The 12,777-nt window shown below is 65.5% G+C and overlaps 2 protein-coding genes and 1 long non-coding RNA gene across 5 annotated transcripts in view; 1 reads left to right on the top strand and 2 right to left on the bottom strand.

Annotated features, from left to right (window-relative positions):
- The window catches only part of GCGR (glucagon receptor), a 3,715-nt gene extending 1,834 nt beyond the window's left edge, over positions 1-1,881 (top strand). The window contains exons 8-14 of the mRNA XM_006912356.1: positions 1-196; positions 268-328; positions 563-632; positions 932-1,020; positions 1,104-1,242; positions 1,317-1,358; positions 1,660-1,881. The exon at positions 1-196 is cut by the window's left edge and continues 31 nt beyond it. Coding sequence (XP_006912418.1) covers positions 1-196; positions 268-328; positions 563-632; positions 932-1,020; positions 1,104-1,242; positions 1,317-1,358; positions 1,660-1,881 — 819 coding nt within the window. The remainder of the gene's footprint in view (positions 197-267; positions 329-562; positions 633-931; positions 1,021-1,103; positions 1,243-1,316; positions 1,359-1,659) is intronic.
- Positions 1,882-3,909: 2,028 nt separating this feature from the next.
- On the bottom strand, positions 3,910-5,341 carry LOC112480022. The gene is made up of 2 exons (XR_003046442.1): positions 4,520-5,341; positions 3,910-4,281 (listed from the first exon to the last, which is right to left on the bottom strand). It is a non-coding gene; the product is annotated as an uncharacterized LOC112480022 (long non-coding RNA).
- Positions 5,342-6,774: 1,433 nt separating this feature from the next.
- Positions 6,775-12,777, bottom strand: part of MCRIP1 (MAPK regulated corepressor interacting protein 1) — a 6,657-nt gene continuing 654 nt past the window's right edge. The window contains exons 1-5 of one of the 3 annotated variants that reach the window (XM_006912157.3): positions 12,065-12,757; positions 8,690-8,744; positions 8,480-8,598; positions 7,784-7,885; positions 6,775-7,634 (exon numbers count right to left, since the gene is read on the bottom strand). In XM_006912157.3, coding sequence (XP_006912219.1) covers positions 7,570-7,634; positions 7,784-7,885; positions 8,480-8,598; positions 8,690-8,697 — 294 coding nt within the window. In that variant the 5' untranslated portion in view covers positions 8,698-8,744; positions 12,065-12,757 and the 3' untranslated portion in view covers positions 6,775-7,569. Of the gene's footprint in view, positions 7,635-7,783; positions 7,886-8,479; positions 8,599-8,689; positions 8,745-12,064; positions 12,758-12,777 lie in introns of those variants that run through there. The other 2 variants (XM_025047175.1, XM_025047174.1) reach the window with 2 other exon arrangements.

The raw sequence follows: 12,777 nt of genomic DNA, 5'->3' as shown, positions 1-12,777 counted from the left end.
GAGACCCAGGCTCACTCGGGCTGCCCCCGCGGCCAGGCTCTGGCCGGCTGCCGGGTGGCCGCGGTCTTCATGCAGTACGGCGTCGTGGCCAACTACTGCTGGCTGCTGGTGGAGGGCGTGTACCTGCACAGCCTGCTGGGCCCTGCCACCTTCTCCGAGAGGGACTTCTTCACCTACTACCTGGGCATCGGCTGGGGTGAGTGAACCGGGGTGGGGTGGGGGACAGGCTGGCCATAGCCTGGGGACCACAGCTGCCGCCCCCCGCAGGCGCCCCCATGCTGTTCGTCATCCCCTGGGCAGTGGTCAAGAGTCTGTTCGAGAATGTCCAGTGAGTATGAGCGACCCAAGGATGGCCAGAGCTCAGCTCCCCCGGTCCTGGGCCGCGTGTGGGGTGGCAGGGCGGTCTCTGGCCAGAGTCAGCAGAGGGGGTAAGCCAACCGGCGTTCGGGCTGGGGGGTCAGGGTGCCCCCCTCCCCTTCTTTCCTGAGACTCTGATTAGACCCCCAGGGACTCGGGGGCGGGGGGGAGGGGCTGCTGGGACGAGAGCCAGGCCCCACTGCAGGTGCTGGACCAGCAACGACAACATGGGCTTCTGGTGGATCCTGCGCTTTCCCGTCTTCCTGGCCATCCTGGTGAGGGAACGAGGCACATGTTGGCCCCTCGGGGAGGGGTGCGGGGTGGTGGGTCGGCCCCAGCCCCCTTCCTGTCGGCATGCAGTGGCCAAGGAGACGGGCCCCATCCCGCCTTGGCATTCAAGGAGGGCGGCCCCGGCACTCGGCCAGGACACTGGCCGGCGCCCTGGCCTGACGCCGGGCTGCCCATCCTTGGCTGGGTGCCCACCAGCCCAAGGCTCTGCGTGGCCGCCAGGCCCATCTGCGGGAGGACCAAACGGGGGCCCAGGGCCACCCTGAGCCATGCCCTCCACGTGCAGATCAACTTCTTCATTTTCATCCGCATCCTTCACATCCTCGTGGCCAAGCTGCGTGCCCACCAGATGCGCTACTCCGACTACAAGCTCCGGTGGGTGTGGGGGGCGGGGCGGGGTGAGGCGGGCGGGGCCTGAGGGGACACCGGGCGCAGTGGCTCAGGCTCCACTCCCGCAGGCTGGCCAAGTCCACGCTGACCCTCATCCCCCTGCTGGGGGTCCACGAGGTGGTGTTCGCCTTCGTGACGGACGAGCAGGCCCAGGGCACCCTGCGCTCAGCCAAGCTGTTCTTCGATCTGTTTCTCAGCTCCTTCCAGGTGCCCGCCCCCCGCCCCACACACACAGCTCCCACGCCCCCTTCGGGGCTGCCCTGACCACCCCCTCTCCCCAGGGCCTGCTGGTGGCTGTCCTCTACTGTTTCCTCAACAAGGAGGTAGGTGGGGAACCTGGAGTCAGCCCCGGGGTTGGGGTCAGGGTGGAGCGGAGGTGCCTGGCCCTTGCGTCCACCTGCATTTGTTGAGGGTAGTGCTGGGTGTCCCGCCTCCGCCGACGGGCCGGCCTCAGCCTTTCCTCCTCAGGGGGCACGCAGGGAGGGGTCCCCCATGCCCACAGCCCCCCGCACTCCGTGGTGACAGAGCCCACCTTGCTCCATGTCTGGGGCCATGGGGCCTGTCGGGACCAGTGGCCGGGGGTCCTGGGCGCTGGGACAGTGGCCCACCCTGCCGCGGCCCTAGGTGCAGGCGGAGGGGCGGCGGCGCTGGCACCGCTGGCGTGCGGGCCGCGCCCTGCGGGAGGAGCGCCAGGCTGGCAGCTACGCGGCCCGGGCCCCCAGAGGCCCCTCCAGCGAGAAGCTGCCGCTCTCCAGGGGCAGCCAGAACCCCTCTCCGCTGGACAACCCAGAGCCACGGCCCCTGAGCAGCCCCGCCATCCACGTGTCTCCCAGCGGGGCGGACTGAAGGGCAGGGCCTCCCGTTCCCACGCCTGCTGTGCTGTGGGGGGTGCCCCGCGGGGCCGGGGTGCAGTGGGGGGCTGTCCTGTGAATGCCCGCCTGTGCCCCTGTGTGTGTGTCCTCCACAATAAAGACCGGGCACGGCATCCACTGTGCACACACCCTGGGGAGCAGGGCTGCAGGGGAGGGGGTGCTGGGCCCAGGGCCTCCCTGGGCAAGGGAGCAGCCAGCGCGATGGAGCCCTGAGCTGGTGCACCCCCTCTGGGAGCCCCCACTTCACAGCTTGGAGCCGAAACCCGAGGGGTCCCAAAGTGTGCGTGGCCGCCAGCATTACACTCCGACCCCACGGGAACACCCCTGCTTCCCCGCTGGAGCCATGGCCTGGGCTGGACTCAGGCCCAGCAAGGACGTCCCCGGACAACCCAGAACTGGGTGTCCTCTGCTGGCCTGTTTTCATCCCGGGTCTAGCCACCTGGGCAGTTCGCAGGCCACACGGCAGACTGAAATGGAGACACGAACCCCAGAATTGAAATGGTCCAGTGAAGGCCTCTGCATAGCCCAGCTCTGCCACTTGGCAGCGCCGCCCCCACCGCACTGCCACGCCAGGCCTGCATGCAGGGGCAGCTGTGTGCAGAGGAGATGCGTTTGTGGCGTGGGCGGACACCACGCTCGGCAGGCAGGGCGGGCTGACACTAGCCAGGACAGCTAAGTGTTGGCCAGCGGGGGAGCAGGCGCTGCACTGTGGGGGGCCGGGTGTCCGGGGTGCACTCTGAGGTCCGAGTTGCCCCCTGGGGCACAGTGTGTCTGACAGAAGCTGGAGGCACGTGCAGTGGCAGGAGCTCTCGGGGGGCCGTGGGCACCCCGTACAGCACTCCTGCAGCAATGCGGCGATGCGGGCGGCTATGTGCGTGAGGGGCTCTGTCGAAGGAGAAGGGGGCCACGGGCACAGAGAACACTAGCCAGACAGCTGGCCAGGTACCCCTGCACTGCGTGCCCTAGGGGAGGGGTGCCCACAGCCCCAGCCCAGCAGCAGCTCAGGCAGAGTCTGGCTAATTGGAACAAATGGGAGGGCAGGCGGCCTCTCAGCAAAGGTAAATAGAATTACTCACCCGCCTGGCACTGGGGCCCCCCCAGGGGGCCTTCGCCCCTGCCATCCACGCCCACTGCGGCCGCAGCTGAAGCAAGGAGTCACGGGGGAGGCTGGTTAGGGGTCCGGCTCTCCTGTGGTCCAGGTGGGCGGCCTGCGTCATGTGATTAGCGGGGGCTGCAGGACTCGAGGGCAGTGCCAGGCCTGCAGGGGAGTCCTGAGGCCCCCGAGTTTGAGGCTTCAGGCCACTTCTTGCCCCAGGGCCCCTAGCCCCGAGTCCCCTCCGAGCCCTTGCCCACAGAGGCTCCCCTGCCAGCCCTGGACGCTGGGAAGCCTGTGCAGGCGCGAGCTCCCCGGCGACTGCCCTGGGAGGTGCGCCACTCACCCAGGGGCCTCCCCACGACTCTCCCCGTCCTGGCTCCCTCTGCCCTTGTCCTTCACCCAGTTGCTGTCCCCAAGGGAACTAGAGCAGGCCGGGGGAGTCAGGGGCGGAGGTGGAGGCCCGGCCGGGGCTGGACGTGGGTTCTGACCAGCAGCCCTGCAGGTGCGGTGGAGGGGGTTGGGGGGTGGCACTAACTTGGGGCCCAGCACCCCACACAGTCTCACTCTCCATCTAGGCCCTGCTGCCCCCCGAGTCCTTCCCCTGGGCCGTTCCCCCTAAAGAATGCAGAGGTACTGCCAAGCCCACGAGTGCGCATGCGTGCCTGCCACAAGAACAGGTGTGGAGGCCAAGAAAGAGGAAATCAGGGACTGGGATGAGCGGGTCTCAGACCTAGGACAGTCCCATGAAGCCCAGGAGGGCAGCTACGTGCCAGGCAGAGTAGGTCCCCGGGGCCGAGGGGCTCCAGGAGACACCCCCAAGGGGATCAGAGCAACTGGACACACCGGGAGGAGCTTCACACGACCTCGTGGAGAGCTCAGGACTTAATTCGTATCAGTACACAGAAAACGAAGCAAATTTTTTTTAATAAAGCAATCACTAACTCAGGGAAACAAAAAGTTGAGCAGAATAGAGAAATGTGACAATTTACCACATGGCTCAGCTCTGAATACGTAGACACTGATGTAACCCGACGAGGGAGAACACGCACCCTCTGGGGGGCAGTGGAGGCACCGCGGGAGGGGGCGGGGCGGCGAGAGGTCGGGAAGGGGCAGGTCTCGGGTGCTGTTTAACAGCAGAAATGCGAAGCATCAGCTCTGTGGACGCGGCTGCCTGCAGGCCAGGGGCGGAGAGGCGCCTCCCCTCCTGCAGCCCCGCCAGCTCCGCCCCCCGCCTGCTCCCCACGGTGCAGTTCCTGGGCTCCCCCTTCCTCCATCGATCTGTAAAAGTCAGTGTTTGGGTGACTCCCAACCTCTCTCCCCCCACCCCGTGATTCCCCAAGTCCACGCTGCAGACTCGGCTTCCTACTGGCACCCCAACTCCACACGGCCACGACGAGCTCCTCACCTGCCCCTCAGCTGAGGGGACCTCACAGGCCACCCTGCTTCTCCCCTGAACGCCCACCCCCCGCAGCGGGCCTTTCACACCCAGGTCTCCTGCGAGCCCACTGGGCCTCACCTCACACCAGCAGTGCAGGAGACAGAGGGGCCGCGCACAGCGCACGCCGCCACCAGCCAAACCCGGACCGTGGGGAACTCCACCACCGAGTCCCCGGGGCCTTCGAGACAGGAACGGAAGGGAAAGGGAGGGACGGGAAGGCTTCAGGGTGTGAAGCAGCCGTGGCGGGCGCTCTGCCTGGCCCTTGGCCCCTCACTGCCTGGGAGACGGCCTCAGACCCCAGGGGCGTGCGGGCCGCGCGTTCACGCTGTCAGGACTGCCGCTCACGCTCAGTGCACTCACACAATCAGCGCTCACTACATTGTTGACAGAAACACAAGCTAAGAAGCCAGAGTCAGGCCAGTCTGTCGCTGGTTCCCCGTCCTCACTAGCAGGATGGGGCGACTAAGCTGGCCCCACGGAGCAGCCGAGCCTGGATGAAAGCAGCGGTGTGTGCGCTTGGGGAGCAGACACACCCGCCCACCAGGACGGTGGCCTCGCCCCCAGCTGCCCTCCCCTCATGAGGGGCAAGGGCGTGTCCCCAGCCACTCACAGCTGAGTAGCCCCACTGCCTCAGACTGGGTGGTGGCAGCACAGTCCTGGGTGCCACCTCTGCCAGCAACTGGGCTAACAGTGGGGATGGCTGACATCAGTCCGCTCTGGCCTGGACGCCGAAACCCCTGTTGTGGCTAAGCCGAGAGCTCGCCCATGTGGCAGAGCCCCCAGTGTCTGGACCCCGAGCTGGGGTAGGCAGCATGGGACCACAAGTCTGCTGCCTGGTCGGGGCTCCGGGCCCGACTGCGCCTCTGCAGACTGGGTGCTGTCCCCCCAGCTCTGTGCTCACTGCCCCCAGCCCTGCCCCCCCACCCCCCAGTGCTGAGCCGATCACCCTCCCTCCCAGCCTGTGGCCTGTTATGTACACTCCTAGCTGCGAGGTGTCTTTGGCAGGACAACCCCAGGCCAACGGCCTCCATTTCATAGAGAAAACCTTGAGGGGTGTACCATGGGCCCACTCAGGACCCTGGGGTGGGGGGTTATAGGCCCAGGAGCACCCCCACTTCTGGGTGAGGTTAGGTGGCCCAGAATTCAGGCCCCAGTGTGGCAGAAGGCGGCTGAGGAGGGAGTCCCCCTTCCAGCCCACAGGAGGGGAGGACCCACAGGCCTCTCGGAAACCCAGTCAGGCTGACTTCGAAGCAGTTAATATGTTAATGAGCTGACCCCCAGCAGGCTGCCTGGAGGGCCCAGCACCCCTCTGGAGCAGGCCTCTGGACCACCACAGCCCACCCCCTCGCTTTGCTCAGGAGGGGAACTGAGGTGGAGCCTGCCATGCAGCAGCTGTCCCGGCCATCTGAAGTCTTGTGGCTTGTGCTCCCTGTGCCAAGGCTGAAAACCTGTCAAGTGCATCCATGAAGAGACGAACAGTGGCAGCAGACACGAGCTCTGGGCAGCCACCCAGGAGGTGGACACCAATCTCCACCTGAGGAAACTGAGGCTCAAGACAGCAATCTGCTCAAGGTCACAGGTACAGCGAAGGCTGGCTGGGTTCCAGCCTGCCCTGCTCCCTCCCCTATAAGACCCTTGCTGGCCACCAGGAGTAGGGCTGTTTCCGCCCCTTGTCCTACCTCATCCTGTGGTCAAGGTCACATGGGGTGGAGGGTGTGATGTGTGCCCCTGGCCCACACCTCCTGCCCAGCCCAACAGTGGAGACCAGCTCAGGCGACCCAGCCCTGGGTATGGGAACTCTTAGCAAAACGCCCCACTGGTCCCCAGGAAGCAAACGAGGCCGTGGGGTTACCGGGAGTCAGCCAGGGCAGCGGCCGGCGCCCAGAGGCAGCGAGCCTCAGAGGCCATCACACAAATCGTCCTTCCTACACCCTGGCCCTGGGAACCACCTCCCAGAGATGTCTCCAAAGCCACCAATGAGGTTACTCAAGCCCCAAAATACTCTTCTGGGAAAAGATGCTTCCAAAATAATTTCCGCTTTGTCTTGTCTGGGTCTGGCCTGCCAAGGCTTTCTAGGTTTGAAGGTCAAGCGCACTCAGGTCTCTCGGGGGTCCAGGACTATAGAGGGGCTGCCCCCCAAATACCACAGGAGCCCAGACCCACCCCAGCCTCTGTCCTCCAGGAGGCCTCCGCCTCCCACAGGTGGCCTGAGCACCCCCTAGTGGAGCCCAGGCACCAGACAGAACCTCTGGGCCCTGGGGCCTCGACCATGACCTGGGAGTCCCGGCACCGCGTGGACGGCGGGGCCGAGGCCTGACAGACCACGAAGACGATGCAGTGCCGCCCGCCTTTATTCACTGGCCCTCAGGCTCGCCACAGACTTTTGGGGAGCACAGGAAGAAAAAGGGGCCCTGGTGACACTCCCAGCACACTGCACAGAGCCAGGACCCCCCAGGCGACCTCACGCCCTTGCCCAAGGGGGCTGCTGTGGCCACAGGGCTGCAGACACCAGGCCCATGTGAGGGGTGACAGTGGCGTCCCAGGCCCGGAGAGCCATCCTGAAGCTGATGCAGGAAAGAAGGCGCCAGGGCTGAACAGTGTGGGGGGGAGATTTGCTCCCCAGTGTGTCCGGGCCAGAGAAGCAGCGGCGTGAGGGACCCCACGCTGGCCGTGGTGGGGCTGCCTTTTTCCGGCCTCCTGACCACCTCAGGGTCACACCTGGCCTAGTCCCACAGGCCCAGGCGACAGCAGAGGCCCCCTCTTCTCCCTCCTGATCCTGGAAGTGGCCGGGGGTGGGGGTGCAGTGGACGCGATGGAAGGGAAGGGGAGTCAGGCTCAAGACCCTGGAGGGTGGGCAGGGCCTGCCGGCTCCAGAGACAGAGCAGGGGCTGGCAGGGCCCAGACCCTCTCAGTGCGGGGGGCAGCTTGAGATCTCCCCCCAGGAAAGGACGGGGCTGGGGGAGGAGGGGCAGGCCTTGGCCATCAGTCACAGGTCCTGGTCCTGGTCCTGGGGTTTGCCTGCAGAGAGTACGGCCCCTCCCCCTCCCCCCCAGGAGCTGGGCCCACAGGAGGGGAGGGGCCACCACCGGGAGGCACCAATCTCCCAGAGGCCAAGGGGGGCCCGCGCGTTAGGACTTCTTGGCGTCCTGCGTACTCCGGCGCTTCAGGTCGCTCAGGTCGATGGGCTTAAAGGCTGTAGGGGAACAGGGCAGTCTGCGGAGGGCGCACGAGGGGCAGCTTCCTGTCCTCAACCTGCCCCCACCTCCGGAAGCCCTGGGTCCCGCCCACCCTGCCCCGCAGCCTCCCAGTGGGAAACAGGAAGCGGGCGCCCCGCCCACTCACTCTTCAGGCTGGGGTTAGGGGCCTTCTCCACGTACTCCTGCACCAGGCCCCGCTCGCTGCCGGACACCTGGCTCCGCAGGTCCCGCTCCACGCCCTGCCAGGCTGCAGGAAGGAGGGCGCCATGCCAGTCCAGCCCACTGGGCAGAGTCTCGGGGGTCGGTGTCCCAGCCAGGAAAGCATCCTTCCCCTTTCCCCACTCGGTGTCCCCACAGCCCCTCCGCAGCCCCCCAGCTCCCCCTTCACAGCATTTGACCCGCCCCCCCACCAGCCAGTGTTTGACCTACAAGTTGTCCCCAGCATAACCCCACTGCCTGGGGAGCCCGGGCCCCTCATCTGTAAGACGCCCAGGGCTGTGCTCCCCCCCAGCCCCGCCCCCAGCCTCTCGTGCCTTCTCCATCCCCCGCCCCCGCATTTTTGCCTTCTCCATCCCCCGCCCCAGCACACAGCCACCCACTTCTGGAACAGCCGTGGGCTCCGCAGAGTGCACCGTCTCCCACAGCAGCCCCCTCACTCCGAAACAACCCAACCAGCTTCAAATGCTGCCTTTTCTGGGGTGCTGCCTGCTCCCCATTACCAGAGCCTGTCCTCAGCACACAGGTCCCATCGCCCCACCTGCCCGGGCTGGGGGACAGTGCGGTGGAACCCACACCCCGAAGGGCAGGAGGGGCTCGGGGGAGGTCGGGGCACCCCGCACACCTTCGTAAATGAAGCGCACATTCTCCTCGTGGGCCGGGGTGAAGATCTCGCTGCTGGTGGGGGGGGAGCGGGGGCCACTGTTCCTCTTGCCGTTGTAGACAACTCTGGAGACAGGGGAGCTGTGGGGGCACGTGAGGGGATGCTGAGGGCAGAGTGGGGACCCCACTCCCCCGCACCAGGCTGGCCCCCACTCCGCTGCCCGAGACCCACCTGGTCATCGCTGGGGTGTCTGGTCCTCGTGTTGTGCTGCGGATCCCCTCGGCCTCTGAAAGGCAAGGCCGGGAACACGGGGGGATGGTGTCACCTTCTCCAGAGGGTGGCAAAGAGGGGAAGGGCATGGGGCGCATGTGGCTTCTCCCTTTAAGTGATGACACGCTGCTATGGCCTCACTGCCACCAGGGGACCCCCGATCCAGGCTGGCTAAGGATGCAGCGGACTCTGCCAGTGGGAGCCAGGGGCAAGGGGACCAGCAACAGGCATGGCTTGGAGCAGCCTGGGCCCCCAGCACTGGGGAGCTCCTCCCCCAGAGTCAGGAACCACGGGATGGCGACATTCATTCCCCTTTCCGGAGTGGCAGGACAGCACCTCCCCCAGCAGAGCTTGGGTCTGCAAAAAAGGCCGCGGGCTGCGGTCGTCCCTGGGACCCTGACTTCTCACGGCCTGAAAGGTGAGCATGTTGTTTCCATGGCCTCACCTGTAAAAGGGGGGCATGCTTCCTAGTGGTGAGGGGCCCAGGGGATACCGGGAGCCTGCCCAGCTTCCTGGTCCCTAGACATGGAAGCCAGCAGGGTGGGAAGGCTGCAGGAGGGGTGTGAGCCCAGAGGAAGCTCCAGGCAGGACCTAGTGGTGAGAGCCTGGAGCACCGCCTGGAGCACCCTCTCCGCCCAGAGTTCTACAGCCCTGGTGGGAGTCTATTTTTAGGCTCACTCAAATGTGCCAGCTGGACGGCATCCCCTCTCTGGCTAAGGACACACAGCACAAAGTGAGGGAGCCAGCTACAGGGCCAGTCCCAGGCCTGGCCTTGTCCCAGAGCAGGGCAACCGCAGGTGCTAGGGGGTGGAACTGGGGTACCAAGAGCCTCCCACACCCACCTGGAGCCCAGTGGGCCCAGAATGCCATGTATGAGCCACAGTCCCTCGGGCAGGGAGGAGGGGGGCGGAGGAGTGTCCTCTCTGATTCCCTCAGCTGTGACAAGTGATTGGCATTCACAAGTAAACAAAAGCCCACAGGCCAAGGCAAAAACAAAAAAACCATAAAACCAGCCTCCTGGAGGCAGGCAAAGAGGGCCCTGTGACCCTTCCAGGCCGGGAGCCAGGTCGTCACAAAGTGACTTCTCCTTTCTTGGACATGGGGACCTCCAGCCCATGGTTCTCCTGCCCAGGGCAAAAACACAGGAGCGTACCCTGGGGACACTCGCCCCAAGGGGCTGTGGACAGTGGGACAAGGCAGGAAAGCTCCAGTGAGGCCATCCCCTGTCCTCTTCTGTCTGGCGATACTTCAGGGCACCTGCCTCCCCAGCCCCGCCCACCCTGGGCCTCTGCTCCCAGAGCTCCTCAGCCCCCGCTGCTCAGCTTCCAAGGGCCGCCCAGTCTTTCCGGGCGCGGTGCCCCTGGCTGCCTCCCTACCCGCTTCACCTCGGCAGTTCCCAGGCCGGGCCCAGGCTACCCCAGAGCAGCAGGCCTGCAGTGGACTGGGCCCTCGAGCTGAGCCCCAGACCCCTGGAGCCCTCGGTCCACAGGCTGAGGACCCGCCCCACACCGCCATCGGCTAGGCTTCTAGACCAGACCAGGAGCTTGTGGAGGTCACTAGTTCCTAGACCCAGGGCTGTGCACTTATCACCAAGCCCCCCACCCCTGCATAGCGGGGAGGTGTCTGGCCAGACTGCACTGGAGGCACCTTTGCCAAGTACCAGACCTCAGCAGGTTCTCACGTCCGGGACGTGAAAGACAAGTAAAACAACATTTAAAAAGAAAGCCATGTCGGCCTCCTCTCATGGGTGGGGGAGGGTCACACCCCCGCGGGGCCTGACTTTAACAGCCTGTGTCCTACCGCCTGGCTTCCCCAGCCCTGATGAACCTCCAAGTCCGCCCACTCCCCTCCGGCCCCTCCGCAGGTTTTCTCACTAGAACCTTTTTCTGGCCCCGTCCTGCTGAGACCTCGCCACTGGCAGGACCCAGGGGTCCCCTGGATGCACCAGCAGCCTCCAAAGAGGCCAGGGGCCTGCAGCTTGCCCTCACCACCTCCTGGGACTCCTCTAAGGAGTGGGGGCTCCGAATCTGACCCCAAAGGAAATGTCCATCAAAATCAAACACGTGCAAGCCTGTGACAGCCATGCCGGTCCATCGCAAGCCTGTGACAGCCATGCCGGTCCATCCGGGGGACAGGTGGAATCAAGACCTGGAGCAAGAGGTGCCCACTGGACCAGGATGACAAAATCTCCACTGACCCCAGCAGGAACGGCCTCAGGGGAGGAAGGGGGACACCCAGCAAGAGGCCTGGTCAGTATGTGATGTATGCTTGGCTGAGCAGGGCCACTGAAGAGAGAGTGTGGAGGGACCAGGTGACAAGAGGCTGGAGAGAATGGCACAGGCCAGGGACACCCAGAAGGACCCACCAAGCCAGAGAGGTCCGCTGAGGTCAGAAGCCTAGGTCCCACGGGACAGAGACCCCTGCTTAGCTCAGGCGAAAGTGTTGGGGGTGCGGCCGGGGTGGGGACAGGGGCTCAGGCGGAACGCCCAGGCCAGAGAGTGACCTGGCCTTCACTGCCACAGCAGCCGTGAGGGCAGACCAGGGCGCCCCACTTCCCACGCCCTCCCCGCGGCCGTCTCCCCGCTCCCACTCGCAAAGGCTACCGGCAGGAACACTTCCTTGTGAGCGAGTTCCCCACGCCCCGCAGGCCACCAGCTAAAGGGACCTTTTTTGTGCTTCACTAGCTGTGCAGTGGGCTGCGTCGTCCCCCCCAGTGCACCACGATGTGAGGCGCTCAGGGTCACTGCTGTGGCACACCTGACAATCCCACCACAGTCCTCCCTTGGCCCACGAGCCCCGCCTTCCGCCACCAGAACGCTCTGGAGCTTCCGCCACCATGCTCTTCAGTCACTCCTTCCCATTCCCAGGGGCGGCCACGCCCCAAGTGGGGACAGCGTCCTGCACCACCCTCCCGCATCCCCATACACGCAGATGCCACCACGATCCTCTCAGCACTCCTCCCCGAGTCGCTCCCCACCTGACACCACCCGCCCTCCCCTTCCATCAAGCCCTGTCTGGCCCCAACCTACTTCACCTGGTGTCACGAGCTCCTGGATCCCCTACCCGCCCCAAACACAATCTCTGCCACAGAGCCACCCCTGCCTGCTGCCATCGCTACAGACGACCACACGCTGCCCCCTGCCACACTGTCAACCCCGAGCATCGTGCCGGCTGCCTAGGCCACAGCACCTGATGGGCCGTGTGCTGGGCACCCAGCATGGTCCAGCCCACTCTGGGGCTGACGGTCCTCCAACCCTGCCACCCCCAGGCAAGTCTGTTTCCTCTCTGGGCCTCCATGTCCTCATCTGAGCCACAACGGTCCCCGAGGATGCTCACCCTGCCCTCCTGCTCCACAGGGATCCAAGCACAGCCACGTAAAGCCACCACCTCAAGTGAAACCTCCGTGGCTCCTGATCCAACGGACAGACCGGCCACCAGAGTACGCCGTCTGACCTGCACTCCCAGAGTGGAAGGCTGTTGGTGCCGAACCGTGAACCAGGACAGCTCTGAGCAAACCAAACATCAAGCCAGCCCACCTGGAGGGAGGAGGAGACCCGAGATGCACAGGCACTGCGGCAAGACAGCACAGCCACCGGCTGCGGCGGGCGCTTCCCAAGGGCTGACCTCAGGGCGCCCCTGCACTGGGTGCTTGACACCTAGCTCTCGCCCTGCACAGGGCCAGGAAGAAGGTGCCCTGACGGCTCCCACTTCGGAGGCTCGGCAGGTGAAGTAGCCTGCCGCCCAGTAGAGTGGGGTCTGGACCCCAACCTCTGGGCCTCCAGGGCTGGGCCCAGACAGCTTGGCTAGCCTGAGCACCCCAGAACCCCCTCTGCCTCTGCCTGCCCGCCAAGCAGGTTCCCAGAGGCCCTGACACGGATGTGGCCGTGCGCAGACACGCGGAGGGACCTTTCCTCAGCAGGGACCCATGTAGCACCTTGATCTTCCAGGGGAACCACGGGCTCCTGAGACCTCCTGAGACCTCCTGGGGAGAGGTAAGGCGGGGGGCGGGGAGCAAAGCCCAGCCTCTGTACCCTAGTCTCACACTCTTT

Source organism: Pteropus alecto, unplaced genomic scaffold (assembly GCF_000325575.1).
Source record: "Pteropus alecto unplaced genomic scaffold, ASM32557v1 scaffold134, whole genome shotgun sequence".
NCBI classification, from domain to species: Eukaryota; Metazoa; Chordata; class Mammalia; order Chiroptera; family Pteropodidae; genus Pteropus; species Pteropus alecto.
The sequence above is the reverse complement of the archived record's forward strand: the minus strand, read 5'-3'. Positions and strand labels throughout refer to the sequence as shown.